Source organism: Mugil cephalus, chromosome 1, assembly GCF_022458985.1.
Source record: "Mugil cephalus isolate CIBA_MC_2020 chromosome 1, CIBA_Mcephalus_1.1, whole genome shotgun sequence".
Lineage (NCBI taxonomy): Eukaryota > Metazoa > Chordata > Actinopteri > Mugiliformes > Mugilidae > Mugil > Mugil cephalus.
The window spans coordinates 10216933-10240356 of NC_061770.1; the positions used below are offsets into that span (position 1 = coordinate 10216933).

General features: G+C 44.0%; 1 protein-coding gene across 2 annotated transcripts in view; it reads left to right on the plus strand.

Moving 5' to 3' along the window:
- Window positions 1-541: 541 nt before the first annotated feature.
- Window positions 542-23424, plus strand: part of scube3 (signal peptide, CUB domain, EGF-like 3) — a 66781-nt gene continuing 43898 nt past the window's right edge. Inside the window, exons 1-3 of one of the 2 annotated variants that reach the window (XM_047595357.1) lie at window positions 542-912; window positions 17974-18096; window positions 20746-20871. In XM_047595357.1, coding sequence (XP_047451313.1) covers window positions 813-912; window positions 17974-18096; window positions 20746-20871 — 349 coding nt within the window. In that variant the 5' untranslated portion in view covers window positions 542-812. The remainder of the gene's footprint in view (window positions 913-17973; window positions 18097-20745; window positions 20872-23424) is intronic. The other variant, XM_047595365.1, reaches the window with a different exon arrangement.

A 23424-nucleotide genomic window follows, 5' to 3' on the forward strand; every position in this document is an offset into this window, starting at 1 on the left:
CTGCACCCACGATCCAATGAAAACAGGCGCGTATTGGTTTGTTAGTTGGCCCGGATGAGCTCCACGGCCTGAACAAAAATGCAATCTCCAGGCCATTACTTTTTCCATCTGAGTCATTTAGAAAGCCATCCACCCTCGTATCCCCTCTTTCAGCCATTTCTTTTACCACGTCGCCTTGACGGGCAACTCTCGCCTTTTTATTTATTTGTTTATTTATTTTATTTTTATTTTTTTGCGCAGGTGGCACCAACCAGGTGACCGCACGGACCCGACCCACCGTGCACGTGGTAACCCTTGTCCACCTTGGGCCCAACCAGCACCTGTGTGTAAATTCCTGCAGAACAAGAAGAAAAAAAAATAGAAAGAAAGAAATAGCGAGAACCAGTCAGAGAAGAGAAGGAGCGGCAGAGGAGTCCGGAGCGCAGCGCGGACGCTCCTTCTTCTCTCCTCCCCCTTCAGACCCCGCCGCTGCGCTGCACTTCATCTCTCTCTCTCTCTCTCTCTCTCTCTCTCTCTCTCTCTCTCTCTCTCTCTCCCCCTTTCTTAAATTGACATTGGTCTGGCTCGAAACATGATAACAGAAAAGCCTTCCTCCTCTCCGCGTTGTCGGGCTGCCCTCAACCCCGATCACTTGAAACTCAAATAAGCAGGCGCTGGGAGGAAAGAGGGGATCGCACAGTATCCTGTCAGCGGGTGCTCAGAGGGAATAACAAGAGACCTTTATACCGCACACACCCTTGTATGTGCCCTCGCGCATCGCAGACCTCAGAAAGTGGGAAAAGCGCTCGTGTTCAACTACAGTGAAAGTTAACATGTATGTGCACGCTTTGATACGCGCAAGCCTTGGATTTGTAGGTTTCTGCCTGGTCGCCTTTGTCCAGCAATCTGCTTCAGGAAGTAAAACCACTCAAGGTAAGTTTTCACCTTTTTCCCTTTGCTCATTGTGGCCCCCGTAGTGTGGAGCTGGAAGCCTAATTAACTGATAGACTGGATCCCTCTGGGACGCCAGAAAGGGTCGTTCATTTAAAAGTGCGGCGTTTCAATTGTGAAGAGCAGCAGTGAAGTTTCTGGAGACTTTGATCCATCAATTACATGCAAGTGTGATTCAAGCAGATGCCTTCTGTGGATTCAGCCTCATTCTGAAATCATTTAATTGCTTTCTTGTTGTGTCAGTGTGCTCAGCTTCTTATGTTTAAGCTGCCACTTCGATTCAGAAAAGAGAGGAGACATAATAAGACTTAAATTAAGTTTCTCTGAGACTTTGCTGTTGTTGGGGGGGTGAAAAAAGAGAAGTCTTTGATCTTCAAACAGCATGAGCAGTGTGAACAGTTATGTTTCATAGCTAATCCTGCAGGTAGTTGTAGTGAGACTACCAGGAGGTATTTGTCACAGTCAAGACAAGTATTTGACACCGGCCTGCAACACACACATGGAGGAGCCTTCTGTCTGTCAGACACTGCAGCTACAGTGCCGTCCTGCCCCGTCGGCGGCCGCCCTCTTCCTCTCTCCTTTCTTGTAAGAATTTATTCAGCGCAGACAGTCGGGGCAGCCCGTATCCAAAAAGTCTGCCACCAAACAGGAACGAGGCAGACACGGCGTTACACGCTCGCATTTCTGATCCCCCTCAGCCTTCGCCTCCAGGTTTTCATCACTTAATTTTCCCACAATACAAATGCCAAGCCGGGAGCTGCCAGAAGTATTTGCATGCAAAGACACATCATGGTTTTCTGTGTGAGTGTTGATTGTGGTTGGTGATGTTTTGCACTCACAAAAAGACATCTCTCGGGCGGTCGACAAGGCAAAAAGAGAAAGGGGGTGGGTGACTATTTTGCATCCTGGGTGGTCTGCCCCCACTTGTGGGAAAACTCAATATTTACATTTTGCAATTAGAACTACTTTTTTCTCACTTTATTTTCCACAACATCGATTACACACTTCCTTGTAGCGTGGAATGCTGCTGTAGGAGTCGGGTCGGTAATGGCATGCACCTGTTTGTCGGTCACTGAGCGAAACGGCGGACAGCCGCTCGGTGGGCTTCTCACATTATCTGCGCCTGACTCCGGAGTCGTTCGTGTCTGATGTCGGTGGCAACTGTGTGGCACGGACGAGCCCGCAAGCTGGGAGCAATTTTGAAAAAAAAAACGGAGGAGCGGAGAGATGAACAATGACTGAAAATAAAGCACGCGCACAGTTTGTCAGCTCAATATTTATTCAACGCAGATGTTGTCTTTCATCAGTGTCAGTCTAATCATGGCACTGCGTTTCAGGCATCAGTCATTACTCCAGGAAGAAAGAAAAAAAAAAGAGCGGAGGAATGACGGAGGAGGGAAGATTTGAGGATGTGGTGGAGAGAATGACAAAGAAGGGAAAAATGAGACTGGGGGAAATAGGAGAGATTAAATGTGCAGAGAGGGAGAGAGAGAGAGAGAGAGAGAGAGAGGGAGGCTTCTCAGTGAGCGAGCAGCAACAAGCGAGGAGAAGGGAAGGAAAGAAGGGGAGCCATAGACGTCATGGCAAATCACTTTCCCTCGAACAGAGTCAGGAGCTCTTTGCTAATGCAGCGGCACCAAGGCAACGGTTGGTGTGGGGCTGACATGCTGCTGTGGCTGGCTGTGTTGGTGTAACCTCTGCTCCGGGGCCTGGGGGTCTAAAGACGCAGGGCCGCCCGAGTGGGGAGGAAGGCCACATGCGGGCCCTGACACACTGTGGGAACCGAGCAGCCCTGGCACCATGAGGCCCGAGTGATGGGGAGGCTTACCTAGAGAGGCCGCCTGAGTCTCCGCAGTGACCAAGTCTGTAGGGAAGGGGAAGAAGAAGAAGAAGAAGGAGAAGGAGAAGAAGGAGAAGAAATCCCCCAACGATCACGCACCCCTTTCCTTTTTCACTCAACTCCAGCTTTGTTTGCTTTGTCCTCGCTTCCTTTCTTTTGCTCTTAATGAAGTAGCTGAAGCTTTTTTCTTTGTCAACCATAAGCAACAACTGCAATTGTTAAAAAGTAAAAAATAAAAAAAATTAAAAAAGATGTGCCCCCTTCTCCCTTTACCCCTATACTGATCCATCCATCCCACTTTATTTACTAGATAGAAGGCTGGATGTGTAGCAGGCCTGGGGGAGCGTGATAGTTTCAGTGCATGTGTAACTGGGACAGTGAGAGAACGTATATATGGCCTTTGTATGTGTAATTTAGTGTACATGAAGCCAAAGGACCGGTTTTATTTCTGCCCGTCCGTTCAGCCTTGAACTTGTGCGAAAGAAATAGAAGGACCCCGGAGACCGCGGCAGCGTCCTTTATGAGCACACGAACACGGCCACGGCGTCTCCGCTTTGACATTTTGACACCACTTTGGTATTTATCTTTCATCACCTTCGTTCCTATTTCTCATGCTTGCACGGTTTCCCCCTTCCTCCCTTCGAGCCCCTGCAGTGGTATTTGTTGAGTTGTTACACTTATCCCCTCAGAGACTGGATGTGTCTTAAAATGAGCGTGCTCAAAAGTCCCTGTTTGTCTGCCAAGGTGCCGAGCGCAAGTTTTGGCTCGGCACATTTTTAACAGCCGGCTACTGGAAGATGTATTCAGGTCATCTAGGAAGAGAAAACTGAAATGCTGTGTGACTTAGCAAATCAGGCCCTTGCACTTTGGATCACTTCTAGAGCTACAAGTCACCCTTTAATTTCTTCTCAGTCAGCCCAATTAAAGCAGTTGAGCTCCTAACCGGCAAATGTGTGTGTGCGTGTTTTTTTTTTTTTTCCCCAAACGAAAGAAAAAGAACTCTCTTGTGCCGGAAAGAGCTGAGCTTGTCTGACTTTGTCTTCTGTCTCTGCAGCAGGCATGCGCTGTCAGATAGTTGTGTTCTCGGCATGATCAGAGAGTCTGAGGCAGGTTGAGCCTCGGGGTAGCCCTCGGTCACTCCCTGATGAGTGGGTGGTGGGGACCGATCCAGCCTCACTTTACCACTCAGCAGACGCACTCAGCAAGCATCTGCCTGACGAGTGGTGCTCCAACACCGCCGTACAAGTTGTTACAGAGCAGCCAAGAGAGCAGAGAGATTATAATCTTGGCATTACTTGAGTGGTGAAAACATTTGATAACAATTTTGTCCACGAGCAACGTGCGAGTATGAATCGGGGGGGGGGGGGGTGGCTTTGATCTGCGGGTGTGTTGTGGGGATAAGTGAACATGGATGACGGGGATGAGTGATTTTTATACTGGATATTAATAATTGCTCTTAGCAGCCAGAAGTTCTTTCACTTGCCCAAATGAGGCTCCACTGCAGCCGGAGAAAAGAGGGGACAGTTCAGGTTTGTCCTGCCTTGTCTTGTTAAATCCCTTGCTTCTGTGTGGCCAGCTGGCAACTTTATAAAAATTCTTTTAATTTTCTTTTAGGTCAGGCACGCTGCAGCGGGAGCGCTGTGTTTACAGGCACACGGTAAAGTCAAAGCTGTCTGGCACAAGCTGTGACCTTTGGCGATTCGGTGGTAGATTCGTTCTGGGCGGTTGCTCGCTTTCATCCCAGGCCGACGGAACGTAGAGCCGAGAGATTTTCCTCCCCGCGACAGAGTGTCGCAGATTCCCGTCGTCAGAAATCCCGCTTCCCCTCTCAAAATATCCAAATGGAAACTTTGATAAGTGCACTTGCCAAATGATTACCTTTTAGTCAGTATATTTCCCTGGAGATTTTTCTTTTTATAACGAGCTTCATATTTCCTACGATAACCTTTTTTAAGTGTTAAATGAAAACTCAAAAGCTAGCAGCATCACATGAATATATATGCTTTATGAGTGTTAATTTGAAATGAATAGTGAACCGTCTGGGAGTATTCACTTCGCTTTGGCTGGTTTGATTGCTTGAATTTCAACTACTGCTTAGCTTAGCAGGCAATGGCGAACATATTAGGGTGGCTCTGTCACATGGTTTCAAAGTACACCTACCAGAACCCTTCTCACCAATTAACACATTGTACCTCGTTTGACTAATCTGCATCGGTAACTTCCTGGAGTCTCAACTGGTTGCCTGGCAACTACTAACAGCTCTGAAATAGTTTGACACCCTGGGATATACACAAGGTGTTCTTTTGCTTTGATTTTTTTATATGGATCTATCAAATAAGATTATTTGTGAGCATTAGCTGAGCTGTCAGTGCCAAGCGAGCCGTTTCTCCCGGGTTAAAGTCCTCATGCCAAAGCTGTGCTAACTCTGATGGAGAGCAGTTGTGCATGTTCCTCAAAAATGTCGTTTATTTTCGAGCCTGCCAGGAAATGGTTAGTGTTTGTGCACTGTATGTTTGTGATCAGTTCCCCGCGTTTGGAACTGATTATATTTGACAGCCACCACCCCTCACCACCATGTGCATGCATTCTTTTGCACATTTTGCAAGCAGCACAACTGTTAGGTCACAGCCAAGCAAAACCATAACCCGTGGACACTGCAGATTCCCTGTTGCTGCCCAGGGGAATCCATCAGCCATTGAAACCCCTCTGTCATGGTACCTTTTCTTCCTTCCTAGAGCAGAAAATCACTTTATCAGCAGCTAGCGAGGCCCCTGTGACCACTATTTGTCACCTCATTTAGAATGGTTGCAGGGCTGACAAAGCTTTAGATTTCAGGTGCAACAGAGGAAGGTGGAAATGTGGTTTAAATCACCCCAACTTTTCACGAGAGCGTCCGGATAGCTGCTTTGTATGCAACACTGGCATCCAGTGGTAAAAGGCATTCGCACTCGGGAGAGCGGCGCGCATTGCCTGTTTGGGGCTTGTTTATTTATCAAGGCTTTAATCTGAACAATATGTTCCAAATGAGGCCTGTGATACTTCTCTCAACTGTGGCATTGCGGTTAAAATTAAAAAACTCTCCCTCCTGCTCCCATCTCGTCCTCTGTTTCCCTCTCACTCTGTCGCTGGCCTTTGTTCTCTGTGCAGATGCGGCGCTGTGCTGACAACATCCCCGTTGGTTTCGGGGGAGGATGGAGTCAGTGTTGACGGCACTCTGACCCCCCTCCCAGTCTTTGACTCACCTCTAGAGCCCCCTTCACAAGTGCTGATGACTCTCGGAGGAACCTCAGTGCTGTCCCTCAGCCAATTGCAGCTTAGATCATTAATCCTCTAACCCCCCACTGCAGAGCCCACTTTTGTTTTTCTGTTCCATTACTCACTGATTAGAGATACTGTGATCCGGCAGGAGATATCAGAGGGGCTGTCATCTCTGCCTCCGTACTTTCTTAAACCCACGGCCGACTCTGCACCATCCTTCCTCCTCCTTCACCCTCTTCTCAGCTCCCTCCTGTGACCTCTTGGCTGAATAATGGGGCTGCGTCTGTCTTTGAGAGTTTGGCGGGGTCAGGGAGGGACGTCATTAGGCTGGTCTGCGGTGGTCAGCGTTGTCGGAGGGGGGTTGGGGGTCAGAGAGAGCCTTGTTTACAGACTGTGTGTGTTTACATTCCTGATGGTGAGCGCCAGCTTTAGAGACTGCTGGAAGTGAAAGGAAATGCTCTTATTCTGCTTAGTAATGGAAAAACCCAGCCCAATACATCAAGGAATCCAGATGAAAAAAGGCCAAGTTATTTATTTGGTGGGTTCTGGCCGGTGCATTCTGGGTAGAAAGAGGAATGACTTCACTGATGAATTTGAGACTTCCTAAATGGACAGAGGCATGGGAAAAACCATATGATCCTCTTCAGTATTTAGTCACCCCTGATGAACTCCACATATAAATTTATTGCAGAATGTAATGGCGCGCACTGTTGATTAATGGCAACTGGCTCTTTTATTTGCAGCCTTTACACCATCCATCATACTGGCATGCTGGGGTGCAACTGATGATTGTTCTCATCATTGATTAATGTACCAATAATTTTCTTGATTATCAACAAATACCAAATACTGCGGATAAAATATATTTATTTGCACAACCATAGAACACAACCCATTTAGTGTGCTGTCACAGAAGAATAACAAAAGGCAACCAATTGAATTTAAGGTTGAATTACTGGAGCTTTACATGCATGCAGGCAATATAATGTTCTGTGGTGAGCATTGCACATAACAGTAATGTAATTTAGGTTAATTTAAATTTAAGATTTACTTGGCAGGGTGGTCTGGAATTTTAAAACTAAAAAGAAAATGTATCTTTTTACAAAAAAAATAGTTGCTTATATTTTCTCCTTCTTTTGTATGGCTATTCAATTTCAAAGTAAAAGAAAAATCTATCACAAGGCTATTAATGACATGTTCAGATCTGTCATATTATGGTTTATCATTTATAAGGGTCTATTTAGATTTCATAGAAAATACTGCATGTGATACCTCAGCGATTAAGTGGTGACTGATAATAGTACAGAAGCATTTATTGTTGTTTGAAAAAAAAAATACTGGGGCGACTTCACCTTCGACCAAGGTGCATGGAGGAGGAAAACTTAGAAGACTTTATTAGACCGACCGTGAGCTGAAACACGTCTGTCTAATAAAGTCGTCCTATACACTACAAGTGTCGCTGGAGTCCTGACCTTTATTTATATATATATATATATACAGTATATAATCAAGAGTGGTGTCCAGCTACAATAGAGAGGATTTACTGAGTGACAAAATAAATAGTGACTACCTGATTTATGGTTTCTGGTTGGATGAGAGCTTTTAAAGGTTTCCTTTGTCACATAGTAACTGCAGTATCTTTGTGTTTGTTATTGAGATTTTATTGACAAAGCAATCAAGTGAGAAAACATGGAGTAGATAATGAACTGATGACAAAAATCATTAGTTGCACTCCTACCATTCACACTGACCATTAAAACTGAGTTTGTGCAATGAAAGTTTCTTGGTGTGTCTTGGACACGGTTCACCTGATCATCTCATTTCTGACTGACTAGGGTTTAGAGCTTCATTTGACTTAAAGCAGTCTGTAGAGGGAGCTACGTTTATTGGCCATTATTGGCTTTAATAACTGATTTATCATTTAAGTCAGAGGTCTTCAATGTTTTTCAGGCCAAGGACCCCAAACTGATGGAGAGATTAAGTAGGGACCCCCTACCTACTGTATGTGTTCTATATTAAACTCGATCTAGTGCTATTTATAAATATACACGATTATTATCACTTTTTATTCAATATTAAACTATCCTTTTTATTATTAACTGTCCATTTATTAAGATATGTTGGATTCATGTTAATGTGTATTTAAAGAAATTTTAATTTGTGGGGGGAAATTTAAAAAATATATTAAAAATGTCTAATCAACCAAAGATTTTGCGACCCACCTGCAGTGCCTTCGGCGGACCCCCCTAAGGGTCACGGACCCCCTGTTGAAGACCTATGATTTAAGTCATGATATAAAAATCATGGCTTCCCTTTTGTGAAGATTTTCTTGCTTTTCCTCGTCGTGATGATGATGAATACATAATTTTCTGCTCTGAGAAATTGACGGAGCACGTTCATTGATTAATTGCATAATCGAGAAAATTGTTAAAAGATTAACCACTATGGGAAAATAGCCAATTTCACGCAGGTTAATTTTGTGTCTTTCGGTGTAAAATCTGCAGTTTTTCCTCCTTATTTAAATGTTAAATAAAGTTTTTATATTTTTCTTTGCTTATCAGCGCTCACACAGTCGGATTTGAATCACGGCGGCAGCAGTGATTGAGAGGCCATTAAACACTTGCTGTGTCTGAATGACTGAAACGAAACGAGTGCGCTCTCTCTCAGCATTTAAATGAAGTGTACGTCCAGTCAGTTCCAGCCCACTGAACTTCACATTTCTGAGCTTTAGTAGTTAATGCCTGCTTCACAGCTTACACAGAGAACCATTCACTTTATACCTCAGTTTGACAGGAAACAACTAAAAATATCACACTTGTGCTGTAATTGCTATGTTGCCATCTTTATAGTTGGTACTGTATCTGGCTACAGCAACCACCAATGAATGTAATTGCTGTGTGCAGCGGGGAGAGTGTCATGTCAGTTAGCTCTGGTTGTATAAATATAAGGTATACAGCTGGACTAAGTGCCACCCTTCCCGCATATAAAATATGCTGCATGAGGCCAAGAAGTCATTAACAGCTGAGGACACATGCCAAGAAGGGTGAAAAATCACTTGAAAGGTACAAATGAATTTCTTGTCACTCCGGCTGCTAATGAGAAACGGGTACAAGCTACCCTCACTTATTCACTGGTGTTTGTATTAGACGTCTGACACTTGGACTGTGTCATGTCAGCCTCTTTTTCTGTGCTCTCTCAGTATTACTCTATGATTCACTTAATTACTGTAATAAGTGTTTTCCTTCTGGAGGTGGTCCGGAGGTCTGTGAGTCATAGTCTATTAAGGCCACACATGCTAAAGGAAGTGCCCAAAACGCCAGATGCTCGGCCTATGATCAAAATCGCAGACAACGGACCTAATTTATTCACAGAGCTTGAGCTCAGGCTACCTTGAGAAATGTTTTATAAATGACCCGAGCTGAGTCCACTTGCTGTCTCCAGGCCCACCGCTGTCTGTTTTGCACACAAACTATGAAATGCACACGAAGGCATGACAGATTGAAGAAGTAGCTACAAAAAGGTTTCAAGTGTTTTTTTGTTTTTTTTTGGTTTTGTTTTTTATTTTTTGTACGAGTTGGTTCGAGTAACATCCATTATATATGAGAGCCAGTGTAATACAGAAGCTGTTATAAAACATTGAGAGGGAACAATATTGTTTTGGATTTTAAGAAGCCCTTGGATGTTTTAGAGGAGAAGTTAGAAAGTTACGGGGTGGCTAGTTCAAATCTCTGCTTATCCACTTCTGTTCTGCTGGAAATTAAAAGAGTGCACAGTTAACACACATCGGAATAAAGGGATTGTTATGGACAATCTTTACTTTATAGTGAAAAAGACTCATTTAAAAGATGTAAAATGAAGTGATGGATGAATGAGGTTAACATACTACACAGTAGGTTCTTGTGAAAAATCATTTGAAGTGAATATACAAATTGAAACATTATTGGTTTATTGGATCAAATACTTTACGAAATCACTTGAAAAATAACTCCAGCCCTTATTTTGCCCTAGCTTTCATTTGTAATGCAGACAATCTTTATTGTTTTAAGTTTAGAGATAGCTTTTACAGCATTATCTAACATTATCTTCAAAGAACACAACCAGCCTATTGTATTTGTATCACTACAACTGATCTGACTGATGTAACCCACAGTGAGCGAACATAAAGGGAAGCATCTGAGGGCCCGTGCATGGATATTTAAACAAGTCAAAGGCACAGATCTGGACACAGTTAATGCTTGTCAACATCTTAACATGAGTTTGCTGTCCTGAAACTTAGTTTGCATGTTCTTGTCTCATTTTCCCGTCGGCCCAGATTAATCTGAGGCTTTGTGGTTGGTGGACGTTGGCAGGGAGGCTCCCGGGGGGCTTTTGAAGTTTGCGATCGCAGTTTTTGAAAGCCCAGGATCAGTCAGTGGTCATGATTCCTAAACATTTAGAGTGTGTGAAGGATGAGTGTAAATATCCCGAATGGAAGCAGTGGATATTTTTATTCACAACTTTTTAGAGGCTTGCTGGACAGCCAACACTGTGTCCCTTCATTAGCCGAAAGGGGGAGATCTGGGCGGGATGGGTGGCTGGATGCTAAATTTTGTGTTAATGTTGACGTCTGCATTTCATCAAAACCCCCTCTTTTTTTTTTTCTTTGCTTTTTGAAGGAGGTCGGTTTGTCTGCTGTCCCACACGACTTAAAAATCCATGACAGTTTCACAGTGTTGCGACAGCCAGCAATAGTTCCTGTCCTCTCCGCAACCTCATGAGACAGATTAAAGAAAATAATCACATTGTGATCTGTATATAACAGTATAAGTGCGCACATTTAACTTTAAGACGTTTACAAAATGTAGTAGGATGATTTTGTTTGGAAGCTGATTTTGGCTCCATATGCAACTTGAGTTTGGCTTATGCTCCCACAGCACATCACATGGCAGAGCCTCTGCGGTAGCCTTGTTTAACCTACGGCATTGTAAGGACTTATGCACTGGTGCTTTGCCATTGTTCTGTATTTATGTGTTTTGTTTACTTTATATGCTTTGTGCGGATCCTGTTGGGGTTGGAGCTAATAAAGAGACATGGACGAGGAAATGCATTTAAAGGGGAAATGAATCGTACATATATTGGTCCTTGTACTGGGAACTATAACCAAAAAAACTAAACAAAAAACATTTGCTAGTCAAGTCAAATATTAAAAAGTTGCTAAAATTAAAGATTTAAGAAGTTTATTTTTCATCATTTCCACCTGGCTTGACTGCTAGGGAGTTACCATTTTAAGCAGACTTTGTCTCGGGGTTGGTTGGATCCCTCTGAACGCCATTGTAAATGGACGAGAATGAAATGGAAAGAGATCTCGAGGCCGGTCTATTGGTTATGCTTTTTGAACCGATATGGTGTGGAAACTGAGCAGTGGTGCCACTAACAGTGGAAGAAGTGGTGAAACTGGTGGTTTGGACAGAAGCGTGTGTTGGCAACGCTACCTGGTGTCAGTGTGGCCATTGTACGCCGATGCCACTGTTTCAGACTCCATCTGCTGGACCATTTAATCCACCATCGCTCTGTCCTGTTTCACCATGGTGCGTACTTTCCACATTATATGCCGGGACGTGGACATGTTGGAAGTGACAATGCTTTCAGTGAAAGAGCAGAAACGCTGCAACGCCCCATTTGTAGCAGGTAAGCCAAGCTAGCTGGAAACACATGTTAAAACAAGCATAAAAACAAGTACATGCCACGTCTGTCTGACTCAAATGGATAGATCATCTACCGCTGTCTTATCTTTCACCGTCACCTCTCTCTTCTCTACTTCACTGTCTACCATTATGGGAATCACCAACCCCATGACATCAAAGGCCACAGTACGGAAAGACGGCAATAAGTGTCAGTATTATTATATATTGATGATAATAGCGGAACTCTGTCTATAAAATGTGGTTTACTTGACTGAGTGCTTCATTTCCCCTTTAAAACCAGTCACAGCTGTTGTGGCCTGCGTCACTGCAACGTGTCGTCACATTTGTTGTGGGGATCGGGCTAAGGTACAGTACATCCCAACCAGTAGGATAAATGTGTCCTCACATCAGTATGATGGTACATGTTACTTTGGACCTGGAAATGTTTGGATGCTACTTAGACACGTAGCAACCACCCAGACCAGACCAGGCACCCCCACCCCATAGCAATGACACTCCTTGGCGGCAGCAACCGTCCACAACAGGATGGAGCCTGACACACACACACAAAAATGGTTTTCGGACAACTCAAAAAATATGACAAACATGAGGTGTTGACCTGGCCTCCAAATTCACTAGATCCCAAACTGATCAAGTATCTGTGGGATGATCCATAGAGGCCCCTCCCATCAACTCATAGGACCCAAAGTTAGCCCCCACTAACAACATTGTGTTACCAGACACCACAGGACACCCACAAAAGGCCCATGTCCGTTCTCTGATGAGTCACAACTGTTTGGAGGAACAAAGTAGACCTACACAATGTTAGGAAGGTGGTCATAATGTTATGCCTGATTGGTGTATTTTGAATTTTATTGATTTTTCAGAGGGAGATGATGTAATGATGAAAGTACATTACTGAACTAGCTTAATAATGTATTAGACTACGTTTAATGATGATGACAATAATAATATTAGTTTGATAATGCCCTTTATTTTTATCATGTTTAGAGTTTTCACAGAAGAGTACATTTTCCATTCCCTGTTGTTTTTCTTTGTAGCAGAGTTTGCATGCGAGTTGAACATCATATGGATCATTTAGAACAAATGGGAGTGAAGATTAAAGAGGTGTTGCTGTATGTTTTCGTACTGCCTTCAGACTGCCGCTCTGTACCTAAAGTAATTATCCTGACCTTAACCCCATCCTGCTCAACCGCAACCCAAACTATAGTGTAAGTGTGGTTCTGAGATGGATAATTACAATACTTTCCTTTGTAATTATACACAGTATGACAAACACTGTGATCCTAAGAACACACTTTTATGGTATTGAACCCAGCACCCTTCCGGCCGGGCGCTCGTGAAAATGAAGGATTTCATGAGAAAATGGCTTTGTCAAGACTGAAGGTTATGTTTCTGATTCCAAACCACAGACGTTGAAATGTTTCACCGAATCATTCTGTCAGGAGAAGTCCGACTGACTGAATGCATGACTTGGTCCGTAGTTTTAACTAGTATTTCTGAGTTGGCTGCAGGCAGCACAAGTAAAGCTACACCATTGGGTGTCCCAGCTCCAATCAGTCTATTTCTGTATCTGAAGGAAAGTTGATGGGTTGAGAGGGGGGCAGGTTTGGGGCAAAGCAAACAGCAAGGGTCTCAACACTCAGAGTAAACATTACCCTATGTTTGAACTACACACATTCGGCCCTACAATTCTCCCACACACTCGGGCACTCTCCTCTGAGTCTTATTCCTGCTAACACCCCCTTCAGCCGGCCCAGTTAAATGCACTTCTTATCCCAGAGCCTTCCATAAATCAGGCAGGAAACGCACCTCTGACAAGGTCTCACCTCCACGGCCAGCGGCTCTTAGCCGGCAGCTCTGCCTTACATGTGGAGCCTGCTTAGGAATAATGGCTTTTCAGAGTAGCTTTCTTAATCACTGCCTCCAAGGACATAAGGATGCTTTTGTCCGGCAAATTTAACACAATTATAATAAATCCCATTTATCTCCCCTGCAACCTTTCTACCTCCACCATTCAGAAATGAAAAGCCTGATTTGCTGAGTTAAGTGCTTGCAACGATGCGTGCCGGGATTTAGAAATTTGACTCACTGCGAAGTTTAAAGTTTTATTGAGCATACAATAGAGCATGGAGTGAATCAGTTTCAGGGGACAGAAAGCATGTTTCATTATCGTGCGTCTCGGTTTCATCCAGCAGGGTCATTGAATTCACTATTCCGAGAATGTCAGTGGTTTTAAACACAGACTCGAGCTATTTGTGGCTTTAATGTGCTCAAGTGCCTGAACCAGAGGAGAGCAGCAATAGAGCAGCAATATTCAAAATGACACATTCCCCAGAGGAAGCTGTTTAAACATCTGAGCATTGCCCAACATGTCTTTCTTCTTCGGTTTTCTTGTTTTGACTTTGTTTATTCATCCTTGTCTCGAAGCGCCGGCTCCATTCTCTGCTGCCTTGACTTGTTCCCAACAACTGTGATTCCTCAACACAAAAGAATGAAAGACGCTCTCAATGAAAAACACAATCTTTTCATCTCGGGCATGAGTCAATTACCAGGCTAGCTATACTGAACACGCTGCTTTTTTCTTTTTTTTTTCCTTTTCAGAGCATCATCCCCTGGACTCACCCAAAGACTGTATTGATTGTGACATGTTTATTTCTATGGCAAAGGAAGTTTGTGTTTCCAACAAGACCGGCGTGTTTAGCTTTTGTTGTCCATGTGTCTGCTGGAATGCTACCAGGAACTTTCATGGGTGGATTTTTAAACAGTGCTTCAACACACATAGATTATTGTAGTTAGTAGGCCGGGATTTCTTCATATCTATTTATTTCATTTTGTGCTGCTCATCCCAGAAGGCGATGGGAATGTGAGCGTGTTATTTGTTCACTTGACTTTGATTTAGGGTTTGATCAGCAAAAACGACTCGTTCCTCTGTTTATTTTCCACTAATGTCCAGATTTTTTCACTGCAGGCAAACAGTTTGCACCAGCTGTTAATCTGCCACCCTTCTTAACCTGAAACTTACACGTGATATTTGCACAAAGATGCCCCTGTAGTACAGATTTGACAGCTTTCATAGTCGGAGGGACATTTTTGAGGAGGGAGCAGGTTTTTGCAGAGTTAGTTATATAATTTCACCAGTTTCAGTGGTTTTACCAAACATAGAGGGTGGCTTGTTTGTTTAAAACCCCAAATGCAGTGCAAGCTGCCTCCTGTCATCGGTTATAATTTCTCTAAAGTTATTATGTATCACAACATGGCAGTTATGTAACACGTCAGACACTTAACAGCCCCCGGATCTGGTGCCGATCCTTTACACTCATCAGTTGCCAGAAGCAAAAAACGGCATGAGGCTGTCAAATTTGGCTCAAGAAGAAACGCAGAGCTGTGAAAACATAGGTGCACAATTAGCAGTTGCTCTACATATATGTGTGAAAAAAGGGGGAGAGTCGGCAGCGTTGGAAGCCTGGAAAGATAAAGTGGACCGAAGCTCCAGATGGGAACATTAATAACGAGATGAAAAGAGGGCTTCTTTGAGTTTCTGTCATAATGATTATTAATTACCACAGAGATTTGGCACCAAAAAAAAAACTGACAATAAGATGGATATTTTGTTGTGATTAATACCTCTGCTATTGAAAAACGCTTCCTCACGCGGCCTCTCCTGCTCATTTCCTGAAAGGCCGTCTGTAAGGAGAAAGAACCCAGGCTGGTCCTCGGGAGAATTCATATTGTTCTCGCATAATATAAATCAATACAGCGCTCTTGCAGCACTAAATGGCTTTGTGGAAAGTTGGCAAAACCCTCCCAGGTGCTGCTCCATACTGAATGTTGCACAGACACTGAAAGACCCAACAGGCGCTTGAAATATGACAAATCAGTGGAAGGATGAAACTGCAATTGGAAAGCACAAGCTGCTATCGTGTTGTTTTGATGGGCCACTGCTTTTGTATCTGGCAGGCTGATGTTCAGGGTGTCACTTTGAACAGACCCTGACTAACATCCACCTTGTTTTCACCAACCTGTCACTTAATTTTGCCCGGTACTCACTACACTTATCCAAATTCTGTTTAAATTTAATTTTCCCAATTTATTAGCTGTTATTTCAGCCGTCTAAAATACCCTTCATGAGACCTGGGTTCGGAAATGTAGCAGCTCTGATTAGCCTAAAATGCATTTTAGGCCTTTTTTATCGCAGCCGAAACATGCAGAGAAGAGTTCACGCCCCCTCTGCTTCCCGTGCACCATTTACTCAGGTGTCTCTTTTTTTTTCTGCGCTGATTTCAGCAGCTGCTGTGCAATATTTCTTTTGCACCGACTCCAACAAGTGTTCCAGTCACAATTTGTTTGTAGCAAAGAGAGCAGTTTTTACCAGTGTGATGACAAAATGAGACCTTGGAGGGAACATGTGGGTGGGAACAACCAGAGAAATGGTGCATATGTGCAGTAGGCTGATGTGACCATGTGTACTCTTTCAAGTACTCCTTCTAGAGCGAGTGCACTGTATATTCTTAATAATACATCCACAGAGTTGGGATTTACTTTAGCTGCCTCTGTCACTCTTCGGGTCGCATGTGAACTTGCCCTTCTTTTTCTTTTTTGTAGTAGCATGATATTTAAGTGACAACAAGGCTGCTTGAATTCTTTTAATTATTATCTTTTTCTAGATATGTCCATAAACCTTGCTGCATGTTGTTGAGAAAGGCTCTCCTCCAAGCGCGATTCTTCGGTTGTTTAACTGCTCCATAATTCAATAAGATTTTCTCGCTTATGCAACAGAACCCACGGTGCTCCAGCTCAGACTACTATTAAACCTAACCTTGATTCAGACACTTTTCACACGATCATCAAGTATCACTTGAGCCTCTGCAGACCTGCTGGTGAAGTGTTTGACTGGCATCAAATGGATAGTGGACTCAGCTGCAGCCTGCTCTTGTGGCTTCGAGCTCTTCCTGTAGAAACATCGGCACTCATAAGCTATTGTCGCATTTCCACTACATTGGGGCATTCTGCTGTGTCACTGTCCTCTTTTCACAGCAGACTTCGTGTCCTCCAGGAATAGGCAGATATAGCTGATATATGCTAAGCTCAGGGGTTTATATTACAGGTCATTTCCCAGTGGGATCAGCTGGCTCCTGCAGACGGCTTGTGATAAGAGTGGATATTGGAAGCTATGTAAACCTTGTTAAGCTGCCCTTCCCCTGTGTGCAGGGGGGTAATCCTAAACACCTGGGCTAGTTAACTGGGATTTGGTGGGATTAGGGGCTCCGTCAAGGCAAACCTGATCATGCTTCTGGTTAAATCCATTTCCATTCTAATCTTTTCAAACTCTCTTCTTTGTAATTCAAACTCAGTTCGGCAAGTTACACAACAGCTACCTTTTCTACTGAGCGATTTTATCTATGGCCATATCAGTTATTCGTGCCTGAGTGCTAGATAAGTATAAGTGGGTTTGGTACTCAGGACCTGAACATTCGTCTTTGATTGAAGCTCATACTGAAATGAGAGCACTTGAGCGCAGACTTCTGATCAAAAGTAATTTTATATAATTTTACTGGCTCAGGTTTCAGAAGCAGGAACGATGGTGCCGGCCTGCAGGTTGGTCCACTCTACACACTGCCGTCTTTAAAGGGGAACTCAGGAGCTCACCGTAGGAAGTTGTGTGCATAAAATACGGTTAGCGGAAGCATCAGCTGTAAGTGTGCCTGGACGTCACAAATTTTAAACTCGAACATTTCCTAAAAATGTACACAAGGCCGTAAATACCGCAAGGGGGCTGCTGATACAGGTTCTCCTTGTAAACACGGTAAACACTACTCTACTGGAAGGCAGCGTATCTCAACAGCTGCTGCATGACCTTCCACAAAATTATCCCTCCATAGGCATTATACTGTTGATATTTGTGATGTTTTTGGCCTTTTCTCCAGCAGCTCTGTGAAGTTGACATTAGTTGTGGTTTCGTTTGAAATGTGATGCAGATGTGATTCCCTTCCCCGGCCTTTCTTTCTTCACCATCAAAACATGCCTTGATCAAATAAAGACTAACGAGTCCTCATTGTCGTAGCACGTTAGTTCCAGGAGTTTGTGTGCTGCCTCACGGAGCCTAACAGAATAAATGTGCATAGAAGCAAACATGTTTGTATTTGTGCCTTTCTTGGAGCTGGTCGACTGTATGTAAATGGGGCTGATGGGGCTGACAACTGATAACTCGATATGACGTCATCTTCACCTATTAACCGCCCCATCCCTCCTCCTTTCTAGATGTGGACGAATGTGCGGAGGCGCTTGACAACTGCAGCATCGATGCCATCTGCCAGAACACCCTGAAGTCATACAAATGCATCTGCAAGTCCGGCTATAAAGGAGACGGCAAACATTGCGAAGGTAAAACGTCTGACGGCGTCAATGCACCCATTTTCACCTTTGGTTTGGAGGCACGAACTCTGTGTGAGCATGGAGAAGATTTTTACGCTACATTAAAGTGCAAGACGGTTTTCATCATGCTGACTTATATTCCTGAACGGAAGCCCCTGGGCCAGTGGCAGCCTCGATAAGAGCTCCTGTCTCACTTAACATAACTCATTAGCTTTAAGACTTTCCTGAAGAGGGAGGAGCGACAAGGGAGAGAGCTACAAACAGAGGAAAGGAAAAGCCAGGTGCAGAGTGCTCCTCTGTGACAAGATGAAATGAAGCAGTAAATTTCCTACACATGTTGGAGAAGAAAATTAAGATAGCAACTGAAACGGCAGTCGTAGGCCCTGCCAAGCCGTCAGGGATATTTCCACAGCCAGAGGCGGGCCTTCTAGACAGTCAGACACAAGTCTGTTTTTCTAGCCGTTTTCAGTGTGCCCAAAGCCTCCGGATTGTTATACCCCACAATTTTTATTACAGTTATTACAAAACCATATTTCACAATTCCTTTCTTCCCCTCTTATTCTTATTATTTTTTCATTTACTTGACCGAGTACTTTTCATGGCCTTCTGCCTGTAGGTCATAAAAGTTTGCTTTATTGAATCTATTGTAAAATATGTTCAAGGTTGGGTTTCCACTGAAAGGGAGGTAAGCTCAAGGCTCCTTGAGGCCGTCTCTAAAATCGGCAAAAAACAATACGGATAAGTGTCGTATGGTTAAGGAAGACACTGTCTGGCCGTGTGCTGTCTCCTTTGATTACAGCTTCTAGGTGAAGGGTGAAACCAAACTAGACGTCTAAATAAAAATAAATGACAGTCGAAATTTAAAAGGGTATTTTTTTCCCCATATGAGATGACGCCTGATGCTGTACATATAGTATATATTTCTTTGTTGACAGATTTTTTTCTCTTTGAAAATAAAAACTGTTTCCTTTTATTATGAAGCTTAAGCATCGGAGACTATTATGGAAATAGTCCTTGGACCCTCATCAACCAAAAAACATGCGTTTTAAACCCCACAATTAAAGTCAATTTTTTATTTATGTATTATTATAGTAGTTACACTAAAATGCTGTAGAACTAAAAGTTAAATGGGTCTGCTTCCAAACAATGCCACGGATGGTTTCGTTTACCATGTAGTGTCATAAAAAAACAATGCTTTGCTTTTAAAACTTATAGCTTTTCCACAGGCTAACTCCATGATGCTGGGATCAGGGCTCTTTGGAGACCCTCTCATCTGTTGCTGGACTTCTTGTCAGTGAAGAACGTTTCGTATAGGGTTATGGTTTCATTCCGAAGAATGAATTTAGCACTACTCATATCTCCCACTCACAGAATTATTTGATAGAATTCCTAATATGGCCAAAATGATCATTTAGGTTTCATTAAAGAGACAATGGAAACACTGGAGCTGCTGTTGTTGGATGTGACAAGCACTGAATACAAACAAACCCAAAGCTAGCTGAAGAGAATCAGTGCTGTATTAACATGTAATGGGTGTTTCAGGTTTAGAGCGGAGTAGAAAAGTGATGCGTGATTGCTTGCTGTGATTTGGTAATGACAGGGATGTGTGGGAAGTGAATAAGTGGGGAGCAGGAGAGTGTTTCTTTGTTTCAGTCCCATCCCGCTGCTGTCAAGTCCTATTAAGCCCTGAGAGAGGCAGCCTCAAAGAAGAGCTGAACAGCGAGGATCATCGGCCCTAGATGGGCCAGTAAGTGCCGAGTGGAAGTACTCCGTGTTCTCAATCCACCTTGTCTGGATCTCCTCAGTATGGACCACTCAGCCGTCACCATAACCATAAAAGACAACCCCTCTTAGGCTGTCATGCCACTCTACGGTCCCTCTTTATCTTTCCGCCTTTTCTCTCACCTGTGTGTCACATGTTTTGAGTTTTACCTGCGAGGACAGACTGACTGTAGAGTTGGATCGATATCTTGGTCAATGTTTGCATTTTATTAGACATATCGACAACCAGTCGGCCTCTAATGTCAATAATGTCAGAGCTAATTTGTCAAAGATTCCTTTCTGATGATACGCGGGTGCATACATTTACCCAAATAACTTAATTTCCTTTTTAAAGTCCATTGGCCAGGTATGTGTTTTGTATAAATAGCAGCATATTTCACCGCTGACTTTATTCTCTTGGTCACGGTAGAAAGATTTTTAATGCGCTGCTCTGAACAAAACGCTCCTAACACTTTTACTTCCTGCCAACAATCAAATTCCAACGGGAAACGCAAAGCCTTGGCATGAGACTGGTCAAAGTTTTAGGATATTAAATATTGCATAAAACTCTGGCTATCAGTATTGAGCTTTGGGCACAAACAATCAAATCAGTAAAAGTGTGGCTTACACCCAAGTGACATCAGCGGCAGGTGAATCAACCGATTGCCACGTCTGTTGTCTACGTTAAACCTTAGAAGATGGATCGTTTAGGCCCTCAAGCACCTAAACGGTTTAATGATGTTTAATGAAAACATTTTAACGGACAGTTCAGTGTATTTTAAATCTGAAAGACAATAAAAAATTAAACCTCTCTATCGAGGACTCCTTGCTCTCGGCTCCACATGTTTGTGTCCAGTCACTGAAGTACTCACATCCTTGTTTATGCCCTCTCTGCAGATGTCGACGAGTGTGCGACCGAATACAACGGTGGCTGTGTCCACGAGTGCATCAACATCCCTGGAAACTACAGGTGCACATGCTACGACGGCTTCCGCTTGGCGCACGACGGGCATAATTGTCTAGGTGAGTGTACAGCGTGGGCGTGAGTGCGTGAGGGCTCGCTGCTGATTTAATTATGCATGTTAACGTACAATGTATAAGGGGCTTTTGTGAGGAGAACATGTATGTATGCGTGTGTCAGGCCGCATGTGTTCAAACTCAGCCCGACGTAACCCATGTGGCTGCATAAATCTTTTCTCTCTGCATGTCTAATGCCACATCCTGAATGGTAATATATGGTCTGAGCCTCATTAGGCAGCTGCGGCAGGTATTTCGCTGTTTCCTTGTTCGTGTAGCAGGTAGCCTCCACATGTGTTTTCACAAAGGGAAGTCTGATGAAAAAGAGGAAAATTTATGAAGAGCCTGAGCTGAGAGCTCTGAGTGAGCCGTCAGTGTGCGAGCTTTCCCATGGTTTAATATTTCATCAGCGCGCCGTTCATATTAGCCTCAAAGAGGAAATATTACACTTAAAAAGTTATGAAGCAAAGGGAAAATACCTGTTCTCCCTGCCGCTAGCAGCTGCTAAACGTAGACCTCGTCCACCCACCCCCCATTCCACCTTTCTGTCTCTCCTTCTCGCCCATCCACCCACCCACCCCAAAACAACATTCCTTTTGTTTTGTTTTGAAACCCCCAAGTCAAGCCCGGCTGCTCCTCTGAAACCATCTCCCTGTCGGTTGCAACCGCAGCCAGATGCATTTTTACTATGCACTGTAAGCCAGCATACGACGGTAGCTGCCGTGAGTTTTGTTGTGGCGGAGAGTAAGTGGCGACCTGCACATTCGGGTGAAGCGATGACAGAAAACCTTATCAGCACTTAACAATGATTCACTGTGAAATCTGCCTTAACATGCGGGCGCACAAGGCAACACGCTCATATCAATCCCACATTTACTTGATGAGCTGCGTGTAATGCCGGGATTAAGGCACACTGGAATGGAAAACACTCGCATCTTCAGATCGATAATAAACCTGTTCAGACTTGACGATGCCCCGGTGACTCTCTTTCTTTCAGTATTCCCGTCTTTCGCTTCCTCCCTCTCCCTCGCTCCCCGTCTCTGCCTCGCTTGCGCACTTGTAGCTACAGTGTAAAGCACGGCTATTTTCCAAGCCATTTAGCAACAGCGTTCAGTTGTGCGTGGATCATTTGCGGTGGCGTGCATCGGCTGCTGCTTGCGTGCAGGTGTGTAATTGCGATATATGGTTCTGTGGCTGTTGCATCAAACAGAGCTGCATCCATCGATCCCTTTGATACAATTTGTCATAGTGAGGCACGCACGATCAAACACACGGGGAGCTTTCAAGTATTTTTCTGCTTCTGCCATGTTTTCTTTTTCTTTTTTCTTTTTTTCTCTCCATGCCCTGCATGCAAGAGGGCAGAGACTTCTTTGAAAAGATCCGACTCGGGAATTCCCCTATATTCCTGCGGAGATGTCGAGCCGATCAATTATTAAATGGGAAACATTATTCAAATCTGAACGTGGCAAATAGAGATAGAAGACGCGCAGGATGGTATAAATATGCAGCCGTCAAGTACAAATCTCGACTCTTGCCTTAAGACCTGAAAACACCCTAAAGACTTCTTTTTCTTGAGATTTTAATTCATCGTAATGCCCCTGCTCCGCTCCGCTAAGGGAGTAATCCTCAACACAAACACAAGAGAGGAGAGGAAGAGGTATAGCAAAGGATTCTTGTTAAGGCCCCAGCTTCCTCTTCCAGGTTTAAGCTGTTTTTGGCCCCTGAGAAAAGATTAGTCCCCTTGGCCCTGGAATAGAGAGCCTAAGCAGCTGGTTCCCAGACAGGGTCAGACCCTCAGAGCCTATATAGGCCAGATGTGCCTGAGGCTGCAGGGAAGGAGACACTCACCTGATCCACAAAAGGTCACAGTGAGTTTAGAGTCTGAGATCTCTAAGGTGCTTCTCCTTGGATTTACCTCCTGTTTTTATTCCTCAAATCTCCAGTGATTTGATTTTAATTTGCATTTCCATCGGCAGTGTACATAACTTCCTGCTTTCAGCTTCTTCAACAATGTGTGTGTGTGTGACACAAGTTGGGCCAGCGCACACGCATCCCTGGCAGCGTCATCTTTGTTTGCTCACTGCCGCACGTGCCACACAGATCCTTGTAATTGGATGTGTTGGCAACATAATGACATTGGGCGGTGGCAGAAGGCAGCGGAGCGTGAAGCAGAACACTGCCTCGTGCGCCTCGGTGGGGATGCTCTGGTTTCTGAGGTCTCCACTGTCTGCCCAAAACCCCGCGAAGATGTCAGAAAGTCAGCAAGGTGGAAGCAATGCAATATCACAGCGCGCTGCTCCCGTCTGCGTGGAGTGAGATGTCACTCCCCTTATAATTCGCCGCACACGTAGCTATTGTTCGGCTCAAAACAGAGGGAAGAAGTGAAGCATGTAAGAACATCATCTTTTTTTTTTCTTTTTTTTTTTAACTGTTGTGACTGTTATCTCACAGAGGTGAGGGAGGCATGGCAAGGCTGTAGAGGATTTTTCTTTTGTTAGTTTCAGGAAAAACAGAGGAATCAGTGTCAATATAATCCAAAACACACATCCTCTTTAGAAT